The sequence below is a fragment of the Purpureocillium takamizusanense genome, chromosome 8 (assembly GCF_022605165.1).
Source record: "Purpureocillium takamizusanense chromosome 8, complete sequence".
NCBI classification, from domain to species: domain Eukaryota; kingdom Fungi; phylum Ascomycota; class Sordariomycetes; order Hypocreales; family Ophiocordycipitaceae; genus Purpureocillium; species Purpureocillium takamizusanense.
Window position 1 is genome coordinate 924,463 of NC_063075.1, and position 19,548 is coordinate 944,010.

General features: G+C 59.4%; 5 protein-coding genes across 5 annotated transcripts; 1 reads left to right on the forward strand and 4 right to left on the reverse strand.

Moving 5' to 3' along the window:
• Nucleotides 1-2,311: 2,311 nt before the first annotated feature.
• Nucleotides 2,312-4,279, reverse strand: JDV02_008317 (uncharacterized protein). Its single transcript, XM_047989902.1, has 3 exons — nt 4,090-4,279; nt 3,764-4,017; nt 2,312-3,704 (listed from the first exon to the last, which is right to left on the reverse strand). The coding sequence occupies exons 1-3, from the start codon at nt 4,258-4,260 to the stop codon at nt 2,504-2,506; spliced, it is 1,626 nt and encodes a 541-aa protein (XP_047845907.1). The 5' UTR covers nt 4,261-4,279; the 3' UTR covers nt 2,312-2,503.
• Nucleotides 4,280-9,945: 5,666 nt separating this feature from the next.
• Nucleotides 9,946-11,694, reverse strand: JDV02_008318 (uncharacterized protein; the record flags this gene model as incomplete). The annotated part of the gene is made up of 4 exons (XM_047989903.1): nt 9,946-10,872; nt 10,953-11,360; nt 11,446-11,519; nt 11,634-11,694. 4 exons carry the CDS (start codon nt 11,692-11,694, stop codon nt 9,946-9,948), a joined length of 1,470 nt encoding a protein of 489 aa, XP_047845908.1.
• A 5-nt stretch (nt 11,695-11,699) lies between these two features.
• On the reverse strand, nt 11,700-12,632 carry JDV02_008319 (uncharacterized protein; the record flags this gene model as incomplete). Its single annotated transcript, XM_047989904.1, has 1 exon — nt 11,700-12,632. One exon carries the CDS (start codon nt 12,630-12,632, stop codon nt 11,700-11,702), a length of 933 nt encoding a protein of 310 aa, XP_047845909.1.
• Nucleotides 12,633-13,162: 530 nt separating this feature from the next.
• ucp10 (UBX domain-containing protein 10) lies at nt 13,163-15,833 on the reverse strand. The gene is made up of 2 exons (XM_047989905.1): nt 15,466-15,833; nt 13,163-15,405 (listed from the first exon to the last, which is right to left on the reverse strand). The coding sequence occupies exons 1-2, from the start codon at nt 15,598-15,600 to the stop codon at nt 13,978-13,980; spliced, it is 1,563 nt and encodes a 520-aa protein (XP_047845910.1). The 5' UTR covers nt 15,601-15,833; the 3' UTR covers nt 13,163-13,977.
• Nucleotides 15,834-16,314: 481 nt separating this feature from the next.
• Nucleotides 16,315-19,536, forward strand: PAN3 (PAB-dependent poly(A)-specific ribonuclease subunit 3). Its single transcript, XM_047989906.1, has 5 exons — nt 16,315-16,505; nt 16,635-16,755; nt 16,812-17,066; nt 17,118-17,215; nt 17,272-19,536. The coding sequence occupies exons 2-5, from the start codon at nt 16,686-16,688 to the stop codon at nt 18,790-18,792; spliced, it is 1,944 nt and encodes a 647-aa protein (XP_047845911.1). The 5' UTR covers nt 16,315-16,505; nt 16,635-16,685; the 3' UTR covers nt 18,793-19,536.
• Nucleotides 19,537-19,548: the final 12 nt, after the last annotated feature.

A 19,548-nucleotide genomic window follows, 5' to 3' on the forward strand; every position in this document is an offset into this window, starting at 1 on the left:
GACCCCCTATTTCGCCCGCCCTGTCGAACCGCCCGCGAACCGATTTGATTTTCGATGCCCGCCGCGACGCGACCGCAAAAACTCCCCGCGCGGTCCCGATGTGCATAATGATGTAAAATGGGATCTCGTGGCCGGCCGGGGTGTGCTGCCTTCGGGGTTGGCGCCGTGGGCGAGTTGTCGTCTCGCCAAGGGTGTTTGTTGCCGCTGCTCCAGTCGTTTTCAACAGCGGAGTCCCTTTCGACAGACGAAGCCAATCTTCGTGTCGAGAGAGACAGAGAGACCGATCCATGAGTGTAGAAGAAAATTGAAAAGAGAGAGAAGTTGGAAAAGCGGTGCCATCATTTGCACCTCGCTCATTTGTTCTCCTCCTGCGAGTCGAGGAGGCGACATGGAGTATGCATGCATCATGGGGAATAACCAGACACGGGCGAACCGATGCCACGGCTTCCCAAGGGAATGACCATGGATTTCTTAATGCACGCAGGACTTGTGCAAGCATGATGAAATTGTTTGCACAGAAATTGTTATACTGGCCTCTCTCTCGCTCTGTCTCTTTGCGAGCTCCGTCCCGTCTGCGCGCCACCGCACAACGCAGTCAGTCGCAAGGCCTCTCCTGCCTACCTTGGTAGGTATTCCTTTCCCGCCAGCACTTACACGAGGGGGACCATGCCGTAGCCATACACACAGGCCTCCCACTGCCAATGCAGCAATGCAGTGCAATGCAAATGCCCGTCTACACGCCCATATAGAACTTGAACCCTAGTAGTGTAGGCGACATAAGCTTTGCCCTACTGCTACAACTTTCCATCTCCCCATCTTCTGAACCCCGAGTGCGCCGGAACTGGCAGGGCCTTACGTGCGCACAAACACGCGTCTTTTTCTCTAGTAGTCGCATGTCGTCAACGTTTGTCGTTTGCGCGCCGCATGCGTCCAACTATGCTCCATGCATGCATGTACGAAGTATGCCCGCCCGTCCGCATATAACTACTAACTAACCTGGTTTCCCTTCCGTCATGGCACCCCCCAGGCAGGCTCCCCCTCCTGCCCCGCCCAATTGAGGTCGGGGGGGTCCGCACTGGGCTGCTGCGCCCCACCATACGTCCATTACCGGGCGCTGTTCAGTGCTCCAGTAACTACCTAGTAACGGGACACACAGTGCCGAGGGTGTGAGCCGGGCGCCCCCTCAGTGGAGGCACGCCGCACGCACCTGACCCCGGGTAGTCACCCCAGTGGACGACCCCTGCGCGCCAGGCTTCAATCAATGCACCGCTGCCGTTCGCTGTGGCTTAGCGGGCTAGGTGCCCTGTACCTATAGTACTTGAGTACCTACCTTAGTACTGTACACTGCCCCCCCACCCCCCCCCATCCTTAGGTCTCTCTGAGACCCAAGTACCGAATCTCCTCCTGGTACCTACGGGTACCTGCCCGTCGAACCTGGCGCCGCCCCCCGCCCCCCCATGCTGAGGCCCTGCATTAGCTGCCCTGAGGCCCGGTACCAGGGCACCTAAGGCAGCCGAGCCCGCCCGCGCCCGTCCGCCCGCCCAGCCAGCTGCATGGCACCGGCAAACCCGCCCGCATCGCCTCCCCTCGCCTCGCCTCGTACCGCACCGCACCGCACCGCACCGCACCGGCTGCCCGCCGCGCCGCTGCATGCGCCCGCCCCGTCCGTCCGTCCTTCCGTCCGTCCACCCGCGCCCCCCTCCACACAAAATCCCACACTTTCTGGCGGCTGATGCTGTGCGCGCTCTCCACCATCGTCACCACCACCATCACCGGGCCCAGCCACTGTGCCTGAACCAGCCTACCCTGCACTCTCGCAATTCTATCCACCACTCTCCGCATCCCACTTGGCATCGTAGCCATGAATAAGTGCTGTCTAGACAGAAAAGCATCGGCATCTGCAGCTCAGCATCTCTTTTTTTTCTGACCCTTTTCCTGCTCCTGCTCGGGGCGGCTCGTCTCGGAAGAATTTGGACGTGACGCGCTCTAACTAACCTGGTTCTGGCCTTGGAATCATGCGTCCTTGGTGCCTGGCCAGTCGCTCACCTCCGCCAAGTCCCCAGAAAGAGTCAGTCACTGCGCATAGACTGTTTCAAGACGAGCGATACCGATTGGTAGCTCTGCATTTCAGAGCTCCGTACCCCGAGTCTGTGGACAAATCGTATAGTCCTCTCGCGGGCGATTCCCTGCTGTTTGTCTAGGGCTCGTTGCGGTGTGCCAAATAACAAGATCCCCGAGCCTGACGCCGTGTCAGCCATCCATCGACAACCAACGCAATTAGCTGCTATTTGTCGGGTGCGTCATGCGCATTGCCCGAGCGTGCCGTCTATGTACACACATCCAACGCCTTGCTGAGACGTGCCGCTCTGCCATTTGACTAAGCTGACGACTCTCTGCGGTATGCAACTTGACCATGTTTGTGCGTGCACCAACCGTGATTCCGCTCCGCTCGAATACCACAGGCTCCCATGACATCTCCGACCAAGCCGTCTCGCCGGCGCTGTCAGAGTTGCACCGGCGACCGACACCGTGGGCTCTCCGACGCCTGCTCCTCTCGGATGCTGTACTGGGCGTCTCCCGCGCCCTGCTCCAACACAAAACATCGCTCGGCAAACACGCCCTGCTCGTTGCGCCGTTTCCACTCATAGCCTATGCGTCGCACCATGGCCCGTCGCCACCCGCCAACATTGATGGTGACGCACCGCCATGGCAGATGTGGCCGGTTCTGCTTCCTAAGCCCAATGAGGTAGTGGAACGTCTCCAGAGCGGCGTCATAATCTGGATCAGTGCTCGGGTCTACCCTCTGCGATGGACGGATGCGTGTTTGGACATGGAGCGTCAGTGTGTGCAGGCTGGGAAACGAGCACAGCACCCCCAAGAAGTCGTGGGGACTACACACGGCCTCGTCCATGTCGAGCTCGAGCGTGTGCATAACCCGCATCTGCTCTCCGAGCAGCGCCAGGTCCTTCACACGCAGCGTCGGACATGGCTTGCCCTCCTCTTCGAATCCTACGTGATCCCTAAACCTCAACACACGTAGCGTCTGTCCATGTCTGCGGACGGCGTCGATGCCGAATATCTGAGTATGGCAAGTAATGTCGAGCGTTTCCAGAGCCTGTACGTGGTGCTTGACGAGGTCGTGCAATCGTCGTGTGGCGCTCGGGCGCAGGTCCTGAATGTGTCCGCCGTAATCTTCCACCTTGAGGGTGTGTAGAGAGCCAAAGTCCGGCAGATAGACCGAGTTCAGGAAGTTGGAGACGGGCATGTTGACCAGCTTCAATGACCGAATGGCCGAGAAGTCCCAGTGCTTTGCCGCTTCCTCCGGGGAGTGATTCCAGTTGTATGACTTCAGCACGAGGTCCTCCACTGGAGGCAGTCTCTCTGCTCCACGAAAGGAAAAGCTCGTTCCTATTCCAAGGTCCAGATAGTGTAGCGTCAAGAGATGGGGGCATTGCATGATGAGCCGCTTCAAAGAGTCTGGCCTGGTGGTCAGGGGCGGATCCGAGATGGATAGCTTGAGCGAGACCAAGTGCCTGGTCAGGGTGGCATCGAAGTAGGACTCGTCGAGATCGTGCTGCGCGCCTCCGAGAGGGAGGCCCTCAATAAAAATTTTGGTGCCATCCGTGCTGATTCTGGCGGGGTCAAGAATGTCTGATGGCAGCCATAGCCTGGGAAGCTGATTACGCTGGGTTATGTATCGCCACCTGGCAATTCCTTTTGTTAGCAAAGAGCTTACCGGCTCAAGGTCATCCATAGCATTTACCTGATAGATGAAAGTCTTTTAGTTCTTGAAAGCACTCGTCTGACACTCTGCGGACTCAGATCACTCCGGATGATGACGTGTCTGGTGAATTGAGCAACGTGTTCAAGCGCCCCGGGGTAAACGCGCTCGGCGTTCGCTTGCAGTAGTGCTTTGTTGAACTCGATGGCACGGTACGCCGCCGGGGTGGCGATGGAGTGGAATTGTCGGCAGACCAAGCGGAGGAGGAACAAGGACCGGTAATCTATGTATCGCAACTGGAGGATTGCAATCAGTACGTCGGTAGCTCGCAAGCCGAGGTAGTCCATTGCCACGGGGACCAGACTCACTTGATCCAGGACCAGTCCAAGAATCTCCAGAGAGAGTTTTGCCAGCGGTTGCCCTGGAGGTGAGGGAATCTGACAATCGTAATCCAAGTGCGAAGAAGCCATCTGCTGTGCTGCCGCTTCCTGACCGCATGTAGCAGCTGACGAGGCCAGCGGACGATAACCAGCGGGCATCTGCGGCAGTCGTGGAAGCGGCGGACCCGACGTAGATAGCATCTTGCAGCCCGGCTTACTTGAGTAGAGCGACGACTGCCTTTGGACGAGCAATGGTGGTACGGTCTGGGCTAGGTTAGGGGGAGATGGTAATGCAATTTTTATTGGAAGGTTGGGCGCGGATATGTATGTAGGCACGCGTGTAGAGCCAAGAGTGGTACACAGTATCGTCAGAAAGCGCGAATGACCACAGGGGACATCAGATGTGGTGTCCTGTGAGCGTCTAGGATCCAGGTTCTTCGCCTGGGACCGAGAAGGGTGGAGGACAAGGCGAGCCCGAAAAGAGAAGCGGCGTATACTAGCTGGACCAAGACGACAGTCTCAAAGTAGCCCTACTATTATGGGGGCCAGGGACGGATGTGGGCTAGGGGTCTATGCGGTCGCGGAAGCGGCAGTTGATCAACTGAGTCCCAGTTTCTGCGGCCTCGTCAGCCAGGGTGCTTGGACCAGGGTCTGACGCATATGTGAATACAACATACTTTGCACTCTAGCCGTAATTTGTTGTCATGGAGCCACTTTGTGCTGGAAATCAAGAGTATTTCCAGTCGCTGTGGGCACACAACCGGAAACGAAAGTGATGGTGGAAATAAAACGTACGTCGTCTTTTTTTTTTTTGGCGTGGCTCTGTTCGAGGAAGGATACTAGACAGCCAGGCACTAGCAGACAAGGCTCAATAATAAAGGCTGAGTAAAGGTGATGATGGCATGCGGCATGCTCATCAATGCTCGCTACGTCGCACTCGCAGTAGCGATGCAGACGTTGGAACGGAAAGATGGTGAAGGCCGAGTCCGATCAAGGGCGGCTTTCGCTGCGGAGCACGCGGAGCATCTAACAGGACGAGGCGCGGTAGCGTGCTGCGGAAACGGAAGGCATTCGGCCAGAAAGGGTTCGAGGCGACTAAGGTGATGATGCGTCCAAGCTCAAGAGCCGTTCTGCCGGACGTTTGGTCAGATCCCGCCTGGCGTGTGACCAGTCAAAGACATATGACATGAAGAAAAAGACGGCGTCAAAGTAACGGGTGCATCCTCGTATCTCCAAACAGTGTCTTGGCCTACAGAAACATGGAGCCCAGTCCTGTGTTCGCCGCCCTATGACCAAGGGAAAGGCAGGCGCTGCCTCATCCACGACGCCAGGCCCGGGTGGGAAGTGAGTGCCGCCGCCAGCTGTCTGGCCGCCCGGGGTGCCTTTCCGCGATGGGGAGAGCTTTCGGTGGCCCACGGCCTTGTGAAGCAGGCGTCCTGCGCGGGCGGCATACGGAGATGCTGGAGGGACCGGGCTTCTTCTCCAACTCTGGGTAGGGCAGCAGGCAAGGTGGGCATGAGGGGGAGGGGATGAGGAGGGGGAGGGGAAAGCGGAGAGGGACAGATGGACGTGTCTCGTTGGAGGAGAAATGGGGGAGGGGCGTCTGAGGAGAAGGCGAGAGAAGGTTGTACATGCGGGCATATGTAGCTGACGTGGATCAACTTATGGGTGGATGGGTGGATGGATGGTGGATGGACGGCATGTGCAGGAGGGAGGCACAGAGGCAAGACTGATTAGATTGATGTGGTGACTGACACGGAGACGATCAGATGCCCGGCCCGGCCTGGCGGCGCAGGGCAGTTACGTATAGTAAGTTCAATACTAACTTGGGAAGACGAGCTCTTATTAGGTGATGATGATGATGATGAGGCAGTAAGTAAGTGGGCTGCGGCAGGCGCGTTTGGGCTGGCCGGCCTTGACTGGCTGGAGACTCCTGCCTCGAGTCCCAACCCGAACCTACTAAGGCGTCGAAGTCGGGACTCGCAAGTATGTCCCGAAAAGGGCAACCAGCTAGTAGTTATAGTCCCAGCGCCCAATCGGCTGGCTTGGGCGGGGGACGCTTGCTAGTGGAGCCTTGGTAGAGTCGTAGACGCCCTGCCACGGCCCTGCGACTGCCTGCGACTGCCCTACCTAGGGCCCAGTGGGTTCGAGTGGCTCCCCCAAGCCCCGCCCAGGGACGGGAAGGTGCGCATAGCCAAGCCTGCATCGTTACATGGGCAATGGCAATGGCGAATGTTGATTACTTGCCTACACTTGGCACATTATTAACTTAGTACTTAGCTGCCTGACCTCGGTGGTCGTGCCTCACCGAGGTCGTACTTTGTGGGCGTCCAATTCGTACCTAGTAGTACTCATCGCCTTCCCGTGCCAAATGACCGGGGAGAAGGGCACTGTACTGGTCTGTGCCCACAGTCTTATAATAAGTTACTATACTAACTTACGTGCGCTTCCCGTTGTACGGCGCTGATGGGAAACTCAGGACAGCTCCAATACCCAACCGGCGTCCAACTGGCCTGCACCTCGATCGGGGTTCGCGCAGGACCGACAATCCCACTTATGCGCGCCTCCTGCGTATTATATTGGGTACCAAGGTATGTACGTACGAGAAACGAGGGAGGTGATGCTGGCCTGGCAAGCGAGTCGCCGCTAGCCGACCTGATGACGACGGCAGCGACCAACGAACGACGATGCAGGGCCGCCCCGGTCGGGCTGCGGCTTCCCAGAGGCGCTGCTGTGATGCGCGATGCCTGGTACCGCCGCGACGATTAAGGTTGTGCGAGAACCGACAAACGACGTCCCGTGGGCCGGGACCCTCCCCTACCATGAATCAGTCCATGATACTCGCACGCACAGCCAACATCCAGGTGACGGCTTCGTTTGTACAGTCCGGCGACAGGCTCTGGCCCCCCTGGTCACTCTGGCTGCCATCGCCTCCTCCTCCGCTGCGGGCGTCATGGCCACTCTTCTTGTGCCCGCACGGGGACGCTGGCCCGGATGCAAGAGGCAGAGTTCCGTCGCCATGTACGGGCAGGGCGCAGGCTGCCACCCCCCAACGAGTAACCCAGTCTGTCGGGTTCCGGGAGGCGCCCGATAATCCATCACACCAAAACTCTTGCTAGCGCCCATCCCGCTGCCCGCGCTACGTCGAGCCAACGTTGACGACAAGTCCGGGGCTGACCCCAAATGCGGGAACCATTTCGAGCAAGACTCCCCGTCGCCGTCCCTCCACACAATGACCCTATCGACGTTGGTGTTACGGACACCAAGCCCGCGGAACATGCTGTGAGTCCGTGACCAAGACGAACTTTAAAAAAGAAGAAAGACTAAACAAATCTCTAGCGTTCTGCTGTGGGGGAATGACGATCTTCAATCGATCCGTCCGTCCTGGTTCGCGCGAGACCCTCTCCATCCATACCTGATTTCCCTGAACGGCGCTTTTGATGGCTAGCTGATAAGGCAGACGGGAAGGAGGACGGACAATCATGCCGGTTGGCCAGAAACCGCTACTTCGTAACTAGGGAAGCATGAGAAGGCCTCGCACCCCCCACTGTTATCCGCCCTGATGAGACACCCTTGCGCGCGCGCTTCTCGAATCGCCTGCCGTCAGCCCCCAACAGCCCCCCCCCGACGTCTCGCGGATGCGACTGGCTCACCGGCTAACCTCTATGCGAAGGAGAATGCGAGTCACAGACCGCAGATGCAGTCTGCAAGCCTTGCGGCGGCTGTCCGCAGCTCTCGCTTGCACGCTTCGATCGCGCGCGTATCTACTACCGGATTATCAGCCGCCAATCATCAAATTCGTGAACCACGGCGGGGCGAAGAAGAAAAAAAGGAACGTTGCCAGCCGCCAGGGAGCTCGCACGTTGTCAAAGCTGCCGCTGCGCCCGTCTTCGCTTCCAACTTGCCGCCGCACGGACGGAATTGAACCAAACAGCTGGATCGCGAGGTCTTGTGACAGATGCGACTCCCCGACAAGCCTGCCTGCCAGTCCTGTCCTCGTTTGGGTGGCTCGGCTCGCAATCCTCCTCGCTTGTTGCCAACATCGCAACCGTGGCCGGAAATGCATCGAGACCCGGCTCACGACATGTGCTTGTGGAAGCGCACGTGCAAGGCTGCTTAAACGTTGACCATCGGCCCCCCGCGTTCATCAAACCGTCCCATATATTCTTCGCCCCGGTCCTTGTGCGACCCCAGGCCGATAACAAGGTCAAGGATTCGGAGTCAGTGCCAACTTCAACCAAGACTCCAACGACGTAGCCAATTGATAAGGTGGAGCCAAAGGGCCGTGTCAGCGGGTGGCATATGGTGGATAATTGAACGGGACTGGCAAGAAAAGCCCCCATGGGAGGGAGCCCAGACTGATCGTACGAAGTCGGCGCGTATTTATTGATTATTCCCTTTGTTATGCTCCTCCGGGATGCAGACCCCGGTATCCGAGCCGCAGCAGGGGGTCAGTGGGAGCATTCTGCGTACACCAAGCCACCTTTGAGCGTACGAATACTACTAATCTCTTAGTAGGTACTGCTACGAAGTACGTACTCGCAGTATGCGTGTGGGCGGGCGCATTCATCCATCTATCCCCTGTCCCAGCGTATTACGCCCCGGACATTGATGACATCCCGGACTTTTCGTTGCGCGCCCTACTGATATATGTACTATTTGTACAAGTACCGTTTGGCTTTCTGACGTTGTGCTCGTATGGCCCGCAGATGGCCGGCCCAGCCGCCTCCCCGGTTTGTTACCCTCACACTGTCGCACCCGGCCGCCGCCTCTCATGTCAGGCACTTCCAGTCGGAGGGTCCATGTCCGCTGTACTCTTGTTTGCGAGCGTACCAACATGTCATGTCGTTTGACCGGCTCGGAACCTGCCGTATGTGTATGTTATGTATGTCATACATGCATGTTGGATGCGCATCGCGTCGTGTCATGATGTGATCGGTCGGTCGGTCGGTCGCTGCTCTCCCTCTCCCTCGCGCGCGTTTCGTCCGTTCTGGCCGCAGAGGTGTGAGTACCGCCGAGTAGGCGAGGCCTACCTGATACCCTCTCCCCCCTTATCGTGCTGGACGGCCGCAGTGCTCTATACTACATACCTGTGGGCAACAAACAAGCCCAAGTACCTTAGTACTTAGCAACCAACCTACGAAATTGTACGCTCCAAGGGTGAGACCCCCCCTGCCTTCCTTCTCTTGCTCGTTATGTTGTTGGGCCACGCAACGCAAACGCAAAGGCAACGCGACGCCTCGCCAGGTCAGTCAAGACAAGATATCATTCATGGAACACGATTGCCCATCCTGTCAGCATACATGCTCCATGGGAAACGCATGTCGCAGCCCACCGCGGATGTGAAGATCGACGCCGTGCATCAACGAAAGGTGTCTCTTTCTGTTTCCTCCCCTGCTGCTGCTGCTGCTGCTGCTTCTGCCGTTGCTTCTGAACTAATGCTCGCGCTATGAATCAAACAGAACGCGAAGCTGCATTCTTTCCCGTGCCTTTGCCCCAACAAGACGACCAACCAAAAAGGGCACCCTCTTCACTCTCATCAAGTTCTCTCTGCGCGCCGCTTGTCCAGCGTTTCGCGAGAGAGCGAGCGAGCGCGCTCGCGGCCGACCTGTCCCGTTCTTTCGGCGTCTCAAGTTCCCTCTTTTTTCCAACGACAAGAAACAACGAAATTCGAGGGGAATCATGGCAACATGAAAAGAAATTGTAAAAGGGTTCAACAGCGAGTTGGAGAGAGCGAGTACGACAGGCTAGATCTGAACGAGCCCTCATCAGCCAACGCGAGGCACGCACGTAGGTGCGCTACGAGTCCCTTGCAAGTGCGCCAAGGTCGTTGTCGCACAGCGACTAGTACCGGTGGATGGGCTCCTTGCTTTTCGGCGTCGCCTCGTAAATGTCGCTGTCATCGTCGTCGTTGTTGCTGGGTGCCTTGCGCTGGCCCGGTGGCGGCTGCAGACCTGTCGTGCTAGACGCCCCTGAGCCGTTCAACGCCTCCTTCTCGTCGGCGAAGTTGGGCCCGGCGGCCTGAAAGCCAGGGTGAAAGGGCTCCTGTGCCAGCCTTAGGTCCGCAAAGGCGCCCGATGAGCTCTGGCCCGGGTGGGGATCCGCGAACGGGTCCTCGGCGGATACGTTGTCGTTGTCGCGGCGGTATCCGGACCCGGAGGCCTTGCCAACCGGGGGCGGCCCGTCGGGCGCGTTGTAGAACTCGGCCTCCTTGCCCTTGCCGTTGCCGCCCGATACGATGGCCGCGCCGGCGCCCAGGCCTGCGCCAATTCCAATGCCAGCACCCGTGCTCGTGCCTTGCCAACTATCCTGCCGTTGCGTGCCGTTTGTCGCTTCAGGCCCCGGTGACCCTTCGTGCGGCGTGTTGAGGCCGAGCTGTTTTCTTGCGTTGAGGACCGCGCGCTGATGCTGGTTGAGCGCCGTCTGGAGCTGCTCGTTGGTGTCGATGAGACTCTCCATAGTGTCGTTGTCGGGGCTCGGGTTCTCCGACGTCATGTATCCCTGAATGCTGCGTGAAGCGCTGAGGCAGCGGTTGGCGAACTCGCGAATCAGCTCGTTCTGCAGCATCTCCGTCGAGGGAGTGTTCATGACCACCTGCTCGAGCAGCTTGGCCGACGTCCGTGCCTCTTCCAGCCGGCTGGCGAGCTCGACGGGGTCCGGTAGCCGGTTGTTGGCATGTGCCTTGGCGAAGTAGTTCTGAGAGTGCCGGTTCACCATGGGCGGCGGTGGGCTCATGAGGTGCGGACGTGACCCTGGCGGGGGAACGCGGCCCTGGGTTTGCAGCAAGAACGTCAGTCCTGCGTGATGAAGATGCGCAGGTCGGGAGAGGGGCGCGGGTGGCAGGCACTTACACCGTGGTCCTTGAGCGCCTTTTCCTTTTCCTTCTTCCACATTTGTATTAAGGGGCCCAACCCCTCGTCGTACATTTTGGTGTGCTCAAAGTCATCGAGAGTCTCCATGAGAATTTGGCGCACGCTGCGGTCCTTGGCGTTTTTGAGCAGCGCTTTTGCCGTGTCGACGAACTTGTCGTCGAGGTTCCTGGTGAAGGTCTGGCCGGGGTTGTCGGTGAGGATGCGAACGAGCATGATGGCGTTATATTGCCACGAGGGCCGCGACGAGTATTCCTTGCCCATGTACTTGCGGATGATGCGAGCGCACTCGGCGGCAGCTGCGGGGGAGGACTCGGCGGCATCGACGATGGGCGGCAGAAAGAGCACCTCGTCGCTCTGCGCGTTGCCGCCAGATTCGCAAAACGCTTTCTGTGATTGGTATTTTCCGTCAGTCAAAGGGGCTCCGGTCGGGGGGTTGCAGTGGCGCGCGTGTTGTAGCACGGTAAGCACCTACCACGCTGTTATGAGCGGTGACTTCTGGGTTCTCGGCGGGAGTCGCGGCCGAGGCCGGGGGAATCTCTGAGCTGCCTGCTTCCACGGGCGAGTTAGCGTCCCCAACGCGGATGCAGTATTGTCTTTGGCGATGTTGCGCGACAAGGCGCTGGTGGCCACCGGGCCAAGGGGAGCTTGGGATCAACACACCTCCGCCGCCAGTCTTCTTTCTGATGCTCCCCAGCATCTTGTTCATGCTGAGCCCTTTCATGACTGCTACGTGTTGGCGCTCGCACGACCACGGGCCGTGGGGTCCGTTTCGCAACGAGGACGGTGGTCAGGGGTGTCAATCGCCGCGCGCTGGGTCGTCGGCGTCTCGTGGACGAGGGAAGCGCGGGGATTAGGTGAGCGGATATGTGGTGTCGCGATCGGCCGAGAGGACACGGATGGGTCGATGGCCTTCGCGAGGGGCGGGCAGCAAACAGTGGCAGGTACGAGCCGAAGTTCGAGGGTGCCTATCGCGTGGAAGGCGAGCGAGGCTATCCGAGGGTCGTCGGTGCGGCGAAGGAGATGGCGTTGGCAGCCTGCGTCTACGTGAACCGGACGGTTGAGTTCCCCTGGGGGTCGGTCGCTCGCGGATCGGCGTTGTCTAGATTGGGGGAGGGGAACAGTCTTCAGTAACAACCTCAACCCCGTCAACGGCCAGGGTGTGGCGGGCGGACGGCAGGGGTCCTCGTTGGGTCCGCGTCGCCCCGAGCCTGATGGCTGCCTCCACACGTGGCGGGGGGGTTTTGCGTCTTGTCCTGTCAGGGCCTTTTTGTTGTGGGCGGTTGCTGCTGCTACTGCTGCTGTCGTCGTCGATGGTGGGTGTTTCTTCAGGCGGCGTGGCAAGATGAGTGGAGGAACAGTCGACGTAGCGAGCGAGTCTGTGCTCTGATGGGGTGAAAAAGATGTACTGTAGGCTGGCCTTTTGATGGCGAGCGCCGACGATTCCAGCGAGCTAGGAGGCTGGCGGCGGGATGTCGGGTCACGAGCAGCGTTGGCTGATGGATGCGCGATAGGGAGGAAGCTGAGCGGCGGCGGCACCAAAGCAGGTATTAAAGGGCAGGAGGCAGGCGTCCGCGGAGCATATACTAATGTGAAGTGGGATGGATGGATGACTGACTGACCGACTTGACCGACGATGAGTGGGAAGCATGGGCACTGCATCTGTCTGACCGCGTCTGTCGCCTGGGGAAGGGAGCTGCGTGTGCGTCGTCCCACCCGCCGTCGAGCACCACCAGCACGTGTGCCAAGAGGGTCGAGGTCGCTGCTGCTGCTGCTGCTGCTGTAGCGGGGGCAGGGCGCTGGAGGGGTTCCAGCTTTACGTTAGTAGAGGTAGTTGGCATCGACGCGCGGGCACTGCATGAGAGTTCCTCCCCCCCCCAATCCTCTGGGAGGTACATATCGTACAGTATTAGTACCTTCCATGGGTTGTGAGTGGAGCATCCCATCTCCGAGCTGTCCATTAGCAGCGAAACTTTTAGCACTCCCAAGGGGCCAACGACACAACCCACCTCTTTGAAGCGCGGGACTCTTCAAGGCCGAATACAGAGCTAGTTAGTACCTTGGCAGCTTTGATATTTTGACGTCTCCTGTCCGCTGAAGATTCCCAATGCGTTCGTTGTAGTAGCAGCTTCTACCATCTTTCAGATCCACCGTTCCAACGCCTGTTGCGAATGCTACCGCTGTATATCAACGTTTCCAAGTCGCGCGTCCTGTCGTCCTCCTCCTCTCCCACGCCCGGCCCGCCGGCGCATCATCCCCCTCCTCTCCACCTCCATTGTCACTCCCACCATGATCCCCGGCCGACCTCCACTTTCCGCCTCCGCCGCCGCCGTCGCCGCCTCATCCTCACTCTTGTCCCCGGTCTCGCCACGGGTCTTGCGCCTCCGCCCAAGCCATCCACTCACCGCGCTCAACTGTTCCTCCGCGCAACACACAGCCCCTCCACCACCACCACTTCGGACCAGCACCAGCACCAGCACCAGCACGAGCGACACGCGCTTCACGCTCTCTGCACAGCCACACCAACTACGCAATCCCCCCCCTCCATCCATCCACCCATTCCTCACCGCATCCCCGCGCCCGCAACGCAACGCAGGCACACACCACGACGGGGTTTGGCACGACGTTAAAAACCGGACCGACCACATCCACTCATGACAATGGCACGCGTCGGCCTGACGTGCGCGGCAGACGGACGCCTTGGCCGAATCTCGTGACGCCAACCTCGTCATCTCCGAGCGCTTCATGCCAAATCATCGATTGCTACGTAATGCCATGCTTGCTCCAACTGCCGGCTAAGCAATCGGCGCCCGCATGCATACATGCCCGTATATTGTACAAATCACGAGTACCTTCCCTCCCTCGCGCGGCCCCTGACGCTCACGTGTTGTGTACTTGGCCGTAGCGGAGATTCGTCAGGCTCGCATAACAGGGCAACGGCATGCGTCCATGTTCATCCCCTCGGGGGTTGGTCCAGGTTCGCCTATGTGCCTATCGTCAGCGCCGTCTATGGAGATTCCTCGTCCTCCTCCTCATCGTCGTCGTCATCCTCTGCGTCTGACTCGGGGGCAAGTTGCTCCACAATCAGGTTCCCTGACTTGCCAATCTTGGCCCCCATCGTGTCTGTTGTGCTTGGCTGGTAGACGACTCTGGGCAGCGTCGATGCTACCCGGAACGTGTACTTGTGCTCATATCCAGCTGGCCGAGGGGCCTCCGTGGTCGCGTCCAAGTCCTGCATAAGGTTGTAGCATTCCACAAATGCGTAAAGCTCTTCGAGCGGCGCATCTTGAGGGAAGCGTCGCACGATCCGCCCCGCCCCAGACTCCTCCGGCATCTTGAGGGCGACGCGTACCACGTCCCTGTCGCCAGTAGGGGGCTCGGGCATGATTTGGCGCACCCTCCACGCTTTCCAGAGCGCCCGTCTCTCCTCCAACCGCGCGTCTGCCTCCGCCTTTTGCTGTGCCCGCCTCTCGGCCTCGGCGGCGGCGGCGGCGGCCTCTCTCCTTTCTCGTGCGCGTTCCCTGTCAATGGCCAGCGACCGTTCGTATGCCGAGTCCTGTTGCGTTCGCAGGCTACGCGCCACTTCTTGCGCAGTTCGCTCAGCGCGCACACCCTCGAGGTCTGAGCCGTATTTCTCCATCGACCCTTGCAGCTCCGACAGATACGTCGCCGCGGGCATGGGGCCGACCAGGCGTTTGACGATGCCCATTCTTGTGCTGCCCTCCTTGGGCGTCAGGCACACCAGGGCCGTAAACGGGTACTTGGTGCAGTTATACTCGGTCGCTGCTTGGTATGCCTCCGAGTCCAGCACGTTGCCTCCCCACAAGACCATGTTGTTGGACGAACTCTTGAAAAACTCGACCACGTCGGTTGATAGAAGTGTCCCGCGCACAAAAGAAGCCGTGTCATCGTGTTCGGGTGACATGAGAAAGACAAGCAGGAACTTGAGCTCCTTCTTCGCCAGATCGTGTGCTTGCGCCAGGCCACCCTCAAAGAACGGAAGCTCGTTGGGCCCGTACTCCTCGTCAAACTCGCGCTTGAATCTTGCGGCCGTGTCGCGCGGCATCAACATCCGTCGGCCTGTTGTGCGCCGAAGGCCAGCAGTAATGGCGCGAGGCCGCAGCGGCGCGGGGAGAAACGACAGGACGTAGCAGAAGGTCCTGAAGAGAGCGCCCGCCGCCCTCCATCCCCAGCCAAGTGGCGCAAGTAGGAGGCCCAGGAGCCACGGCGACCGGTGTGTGACAGGCTGCTGGGGAACTATTCTCGGTGCTGGGTCCGTGTGGTCTCTCCGTCCCAGCACCGAGCGATCGGACGAGGCCATCAGGCTCTCTTGAAGGTTCTCGTGTCGAGAGGCCATCCGGGGGATGTCTTGAGCGGCCATGGCTTCGGCGACGGGGTCGGGCCCCTCGCCGTCGAAGAACTTGGCAATGGCAATCTGTATCAGACATTAGCCATGGCGATTACGACAGCTGGGAGAACACGAGCAAGGCCATACCTGAACATTCCATTGCGACCGCTGCAGTAGCGGTATCGCATCTTTTACCTCCTGGTTCGTGACGCCAATGTACTGCTGGAGAGCCTCCTGCTGGCTCGGGGACAGTTGTCCTACGTCGTCTCCCGCGTCGGCCATGGCGCACAGTCGTCGCCTCGCCTCACCAGGTGTGGAAACAGAGAAGCGCTGGATGTGCCATCAACAGGCAAGGCGACAAAGTATAAAGACGGGACGCTCAATTTTTGTCGACTTTTGGCGACAGAGACGTGGCTGCTGGTATGTATGTTGCGTGATCGGAGTGGCTTTTTCTGGAGTCGTAGAGGCCAGCTACGTCAACCTTGGAAGTGTCATGAATGGAGCCAAGGTAAGAAAGAGCTCCTGATCCGGCCGAGGTGGCCTGTGCGGCCCGCGCCAAAAAGGACAAGGTAAGAACTGCTAGGTACTTCAAAAATACTTTGGCACTGAGCCCTCCTCCCAGCTGACTCCACCATTTTGTTGCACATATCTCAGCGAGACCAGCAACAAGTAAGTACCGTACAAGTTCCTCTTCTCGCCAGGCAAGCTGCCCCGCTCCAGCATTGATCCAGGGCCCCAGCACTCCTGTCCCAGCGCCAAGGGTAGTGGGCGAGGGCGAGGGTGCCCGAGGGTTAGGTGCCCGGCAGGTGAGCAGCGGCAGCCGCAGAGGCGGCAGCAGCAGCGGCAGCCTGTACTAAGGTACAGTAGCAGCAGCAGCAGCAGCAGTAGCCCGCTGCCTAATCCGCCAATCCCATCCATGCATCCGTGGCTCTCCCGCCCAGACAACGATGTCGTCTCGACTCGGCGCGCCCGCCTCGTTTCCCTCCCCCACCACGACAAACCTCAACCTCTTTGCGGCAGCCTCTGCGCCCAGGCTCTTGACCACTCGCCCGCCTCCGGATCCTCGTCGCGCGCCACGGTCCGAGCCGGCAGGGCCTTGCCATTGTCCTGCGTACTTCGCTTTCCTCACACATGGGCGCGACGTCGCAGTCGTCAATTGAGCCATGGCATAAGGCTGCCCCAGCGAGGTGCGTGTCGCGTCACCCGTCCCCGTCGTGAACTGCCGCTTCGCCGACGCCGCCCTGCCCGCTCGTCGCGCAACCGCTGCCGGCATGGCTCTACCAGTCCCCTGATCTCAATTGCTGACTGCATTCAAGACGTCGTAGACCCGGCCCCGAGGACGATCCCCCTCGAGCATTGCTATCTAAATGGCGACATCGCGATTCCAACAGTCAGATCTGCGGCGTCAGGTCGGGTCTCCGAGGCCCAAAGGTCGCGGTACGGCTCCAGGGCAAGACTGCTGCTCATGTTACGCAGACTAACCCTTGCCATAGAGAACAAGGAGACGCTCTGCCGGAACGTCCTCATCTACGGCCACTGTCGATACGAGGACCAAGGGTGCACCTTCTCCCACGACTTGAACAAGAACAATAGCAACAACGGAACTCAGGCCGACATGTCCAAGAAGGCTCTCAATGTCGAGTCGCCGTCCTTCACGCCGGCCGGCATCCAGCCGGCGGTGACCAAGAAGCCAACATTCTCTACCCAGGCCGCTAGTGCCCCGGCATTCACGCCACGCTCAGTCGGAGGTATGTTTGCCCTGTCAACCCATGAGGGGTCATGTCCTGACTTCAATGCAGCAGTGACGCCCGCTGGAAGTACTGCCGACACCGAATCCCCCGTCTTCAATCCCGCAACTATCCGCGAATTCACTCCAAGCTTCGACGTCAGCTCGCAGGTACGCATGCTCAATTGGGTGGCCCCCCGTCGAAACCAAGCTAATATTGCTCGTAGACGGGTGCGAACGGCTCCAACCATGACGGAGCTTCGTACGATCCCTTTACCATGGCGGCCGTCGGGCAAAACCTGCCTACCCCCCAATACAACCCTTATGCCGAGGACCACAACGCCTTGGGCGGCGGGGCCGCGTCCTTCTTCCCGGCCCAAGGAGCCTTCACCACGCCGCTTCAACCACTCCAGTATCATCTCTACGCCCCTGTTGGACCCCACAGGGATGACCTGATGCCCTACCAGCGCCTCACACACGACTTCTTCATCCCCGACAAACTCCGAGAGGATCTGCAGAAGAAGGCCGAGGCATCGCTGCAGGTCATGCCCAACTCGCAGCTCCCGCAGCTAGACAACTATCACTCGTTGGTCGCGCTGGACACGTCGCACAGGAAGAACGCAAACATATATGGCTACCCCAGCTGGGTCTACAAGGCAATGTCATCCAAGACTGGAAACCTATACTGCCTGCGTCGCCTCGAAGGCTTCAGGTTAACCAACGAGCACGCGATCCGGTCTGTCAAGGAGTGGAGGAAGATCGACAACGCCAACGTGGTGACGATCCATGACGCCTTCACCACCAGGGCGTTTGGAGACAGCTCCCTGATATTCGTGCAGGACTACCATCCCTTATCCAAGACACTCTCCGAGGTCCACCTCGCCCCCACTCCAGGGCCTGGGAACCGATTCCAACCAAAGGGCCCCATATCAGAGGCCGTCCTTTGGACCTACATCTCGCAGATTGCCAACGCGTTGCGGGCAATACACGGCGCGAATTTGGCTGCTCGGTGCATTGATGTCACCAAGATCATCCTGACAGACAAGAACCGCGTCCGACTCAATGCGTGCTCGGTACTGGACGTGGTGCAGTTTGACATGAGGCGTCCCATTCAGGAGCTTCAGCAAGATGACTTTTTGCAATTTGGACGCACCGTCCTCGGCCTGGCAACCAACACACTGCCCGTTCACCTCACCAACCTGAACTCGGCGGTCGAGCAGCTGAGCCGCTCCTACTCGGTGGAGCTTCGCGATACGGTCGTGTGGCTCTTGGCACCGCCCCAGGCCCCGGCTCAGAAGACGATCGACGAGTTCGTTCGTGGTATTGCTGGCCATATAGTGGCAACGCTGGATCAGAGCCAACACAGGGCCGACGAGCTCAACACGGAACTCTTCCGCGAGCTGGAAAATGGGCGCATTGCGCGGCTCCTCTTCAAACTCGGCACAGTTAACGAGCGCCAGGAATTCGACGGTGACCGTTCTTGGTCGGAGAACGGAGAGAGATACATGCTGAAGCTCTTCCGCGACTACGTGTTCCATCAGGTGGATAGCAACGGGAGCCCGGTCCTGGACATGGGACACATGCTTCGCTGCCTCAACCGCCTCGACGCCGGTACGGACGAGCGGATCTGCCTGACCAGCCGCGATGAGCAAACCAGCTTTTTGGTCAGCTATAAGGAGCTAAAGAAGCAGCTCAACAATGCCTTTGGCGAGCTTCAAAAGGGTGGCAAGCAAGGGCGAGGGCTTTAGTCGGCCTCGACTCTCGATATCCCAGTACCTCTCCTCATCTGGCCGCTCCGAGGGGGACAGGCGCTCAGCCGAAGCCTCAGGCCCAAGCATGGTTTGGAAGGTGGGTGTTTGATCACTCATACTCAGAGATACGATGAGTGGTGCGCGGCCGGCAGGGAATCGGCTGCCGGAGCACGGAGGGCTACACGCACGATGATGCGGGGGGCTGCTAGGCCTCGGCATTCTATCGGGGTACCATATATATCTGCGCCATCTACGGCTTCTCGCAGAAGGGAGGGTACAGTACTGGGCACTAGAGGGGGAAGAGGGCAGCAGACGCTCGCGAACACACAGTCGAGGAGAGCGGCGGACCGCCCCGCTGCGTCTCCGAGGGTGGCCCGGCGGCGCCCGCTGCAGGCAGTGACTCTGAACGGACCACACAGACGACCGATTTCGCACACGGCGGGCTGAAGACGATGGGGGCTTTGGCTACGACGCGCAGGAACCTAGTTTTTGGATTGATGGGCGACCGAACATGGTACATGTGGGTGGGAGGCTGTTGTCGGTATCGAACAGAGGGAGGACGAGCCGGCGGACGACAAGATGCCTCGTGTTTCCGTTCCTTCTTTTTAAAACATATGAGCGAGGATCTGGAGCGCGTCTGGGCCGAGCCTTCGGACTCGGTTGTACAAGGGGCGTCGGCCACGCGGGTGTGGATGGCCCCTGGATGGCCCCTCTACCAGGTCTGGTCTGGTCTGGTCTGGTCTGGTCTGGTGA

What these genes read in the sequence shown, in the direction of transcription:
- PAN3 (XM_047989906.1), top strand. Translation starts at nt 16,686, where the DNA reads ATGGCGACATCGCGATTCCAACAGTCAGATCTGCGGCGTCAGGTCGGG. An exon ending in TCCGAGGCCCAAAGGTCGCG is followed by an intron (nt 16,756 to 16,811) that starts GTACGGCTCCAG and finishes CCCTTGCCATAG; the next exon opens with AGAACAAGGAGACGCTCTGC. An exon ending in CACGCCACGCTCAGTCGGAG is followed by an intron (nt 17,067 to 17,117) that starts GTATGTTTGCCC and finishes ACTTCAATGCAG; the next exon opens with CAGTGACGCCCGCTGGAAGT.
- JDV02_008317 (XM_047989902.1), bottom strand. Translation starts at nt 4,260, where the DNA reads ATGCCCGCTGGTTATCGTCCGCTGGCCTCGTCAGCTGCTACATGCGGT. An exon ending in TTGGACTGGTCCTGGATCAA is followed by an intron (nt 4,018 to 4,089) that starts GTGAGTCTGGTC and finishes GCAATCCTCCAG; the next exon opens with TTGCGATACATAGATTACCG. An exon ending in AAAAGACTTTCATCTATCAG is followed by an intron (nt 3,705 to 3,763) that starts GTAAATGCTATG and finishes AGGAATTGCCAG; the next exon opens with GTGGCGATACATAACCCAGC.
- ucp10 (XM_047989905.1), bottom strand. Translation starts at nt 15,600, where the DNA reads ATGGCCGACGCGGGAGACGACGTAGGACAACTGTCCCCGAGCCAGCAG. An exon ending in GGTCGCAATGGAATGTTCAG is followed by an intron (nt 15,406 to 15,465) that starts GTATGGCCTTGC and finishes TGTCTGATACAG; the next exon opens with ATTGCCATTGCCAAGTTCTT.